This window comes from Poecilia latipinna, unplaced genomic scaffold (assembly GCF_001443285.1).
Source record: "Poecilia latipinna isolate Pla-1442-1.1 unplaced genomic scaffold, P_latipinna-1.0 Scaffold1128, whole genome shotgun sequence".
NCBI lineage: Eukaryota > Metazoa > Chordata > Actinopteri > Cyprinodontiformes > Poeciliidae > Poecilia > Poecilia latipinna.
The window spans coordinates 104,277-106,650 of NW_015113744.1; the positions used below are offsets into that span (position 1 = coordinate 104,277).

The window sequence follows — 2,374 nt, forward strand, 5'->3', positions numbered from 1 at the left end:
TGTACTTAAGTACAGTAACGAAGTACTTGTACTTCGTTACTTCCCACCACTGATCATTTCATTAAACTATAACAACATAATAAAATAGCTTCACTGTCTCAGACAAGCTTTCATAGTTGGCAGTGGCGACACCATGTGGCCACTGAGGGTATTGCAAGAAAGACTTTGGAACTCAATGAGATTTTTTTTTCTGAAAAGTTTCAGAAAAATGGTGCAAAATAAATAATCTAGAGTCATGAAGTCATGAATTTATTTTCCTGTTAGTGTTTTCAGTTCCTCTGTGCATGTGAGAAGCAAACAGCCTTTACTCACGTGAGCGATCTTGCCGTAATACGGGAAAAACATCTTATCCAGACGACCTTCAGGCGGGAAGTAAATCATCTGCAGCGGGGTGTTTCTCTGCAGAAAACACAGACTGGTTCTATTTCTGTGCGCATTCACAGCTGATACTAAACATCTACACACAAAAAACTTCACAGGTGCATGATGGGATTGATGTTAGGCCGTTACCTTGGCGGTACAGTTGATGTATGGATCTCCTTCGGGTTTCAGTCCAATGACCTGCAGACACAAATGTAGTTATTGCTTTTTGATTTATTAGAAATCTCACACTCTAACAGCTAAAGCTCCATGATAAACTAAATAATGATGAATTTCTTCTAATTTTGTTTTCAGGTTATCAAAAAAACTACAATTTATGTCTTTACTGGAGTTCAGTCTGCAAGAACAATCCATTTATCCCACAAGAAAAAAATAACGATAAAGCATACGATGGAGTATGGCTCAGAAAAAAAGTTACTAAATTTAATTAAGAGAATAAATTCATATCAATACACAAATGAAGTCACAACACAAGAATAAAGTTGAAATAATAAGAAAATAAAATCGCAATAATAAAGTCACAATAAAACAGTAATAGTCGAATGAGAATAAAGTCAAAATAAGTTGCAAAAAGTCATAATAATACAAGGATAAAATCACAATAATATTACAATAAAATCATAATATTAGGAAAATAAAGTCGTAATAATATGCAAATAAATCCATGATTACCATATTAAATATGTAATGACACAAGAAGAAAGATGTAATAATGCAAAAATAAAGTCACAATGTTACAAGAATAAAGTCATTATAATATCACAATAAAGTTGTTTTAATATTAGAATAAAGTCATAATAATGCATGAATAAAGTCATAATATGTCTTAATTCTCTTATTTTGACTTTATTCTTTAACATTATAACTTCATCCTATTAAAACTTTACTCCCATAGTTATATTTTTTCTTAGCCTGATTCTAATACTGAGTTGTACAAACAACCACAGCGCCCTCTGCTGAGAAAAGATGGTATAGACTTTGTTTTTATCTGATTCAGCAATAAAAGCTGATTTTTGTGTTAAAATCTGAGAGCTTTGAAATGATCTGAGTGAATTAAACTCCTCCCAGACACACACAACACGTCCAACCATTTAAAGTACCCTGAGTTAATGCTGGTTCTGTACTGACCCGGTTCAGCTTGATGATGATGCAGGGCTCCCCCTCAGCGTAGCCAAAGCTGGCGTCCGGCAAACCAGAGCACTGGCGCAGATTGCTGCGTTTGAACTGGCAGACCTTCTTCTTGGGCTGGTCATCCTGGTCCGTGTATTCGCCCACCAGACACAAGTCGTTCCCCTCCTGGATGCTGTCGTTGTACTCTGCAAACAGGAAATGGGCTTTTATTGTGAAAGCATCAGCACGAATAGAAAACGACATCCTTGGAAGCCAAACTCATGTTCATCAAGATCATGAATGTTGTCAGCTGGTGATATTCACTTTTGGTTCCATATCGGTCATATGAGAGGCCCCATGGGCCAAAACTTACAAACTCTCTTATGTTCACAGTCAAACTCTCTTACAATGGAAGTTAACTTAAAATTTCAGTTTCTGATTGGACCCCAGGCAGGCTTTTCAAAATAAAAGCGTATCTCTGGTTTACGTTTGATTCATGTTTCTCTCCTGCGGCTTTAAAAATGTAAAACTTTGTGTTAAATGATTTGCTAAATGTTAGAGCCATAAATAGGAAATATTTAAGTTATTTGTAAGATGGTTTGTTTGTATTTTATAAAATTTAGTTAGGACGATTGATATTTGTTTAGGCATTTTTATTGTGCAATTTAGTTTTATTTTGAAAGGTCTAGGGAATGAAACAGATATTGGATCTATTGCCATAACACTAAAGGAAATCATGTATCTGAAAATAAATTAAAACATATTATGGTGGCAAAAAATTCTGTAAACCACATATGTGCTATCTCAATCAAAATTGCTGACATTTGACATTTAACAAATGACATTTGACATTTAACAAATGACATTTGACATTTAACAAATG

At 34.5% G+C, this 2,374-nt stretch overlaps 1 protein-coding gene across 1 annotated transcript in view; it reads right to left on the minus strand.

The window, feature by feature from the left end:
- Positions 1-2,374, minus strand: part of LOC106959891 (sodium/potassium-transporting ATPase subunit beta-3-like) — a 20,113-nt gene that overhangs the window by 7,001 nt on the left and 10,738 nt on the right. The window contains exons 4-6 of the mRNA XM_015052736.1: positions 1,510-1,697; positions 511-561; positions 313-399 (exon numbers count right to left, since the gene is read on the minus strand). Of these exons, the coding sequence (XP_014908222.1) occupies positions 313-399; positions 511-561; positions 1,510-1,697 (326 nt within the window). The remainder of the gene's footprint in view (positions 1-312; positions 400-510; positions 562-1,509; positions 1,698-2,374) is intronic.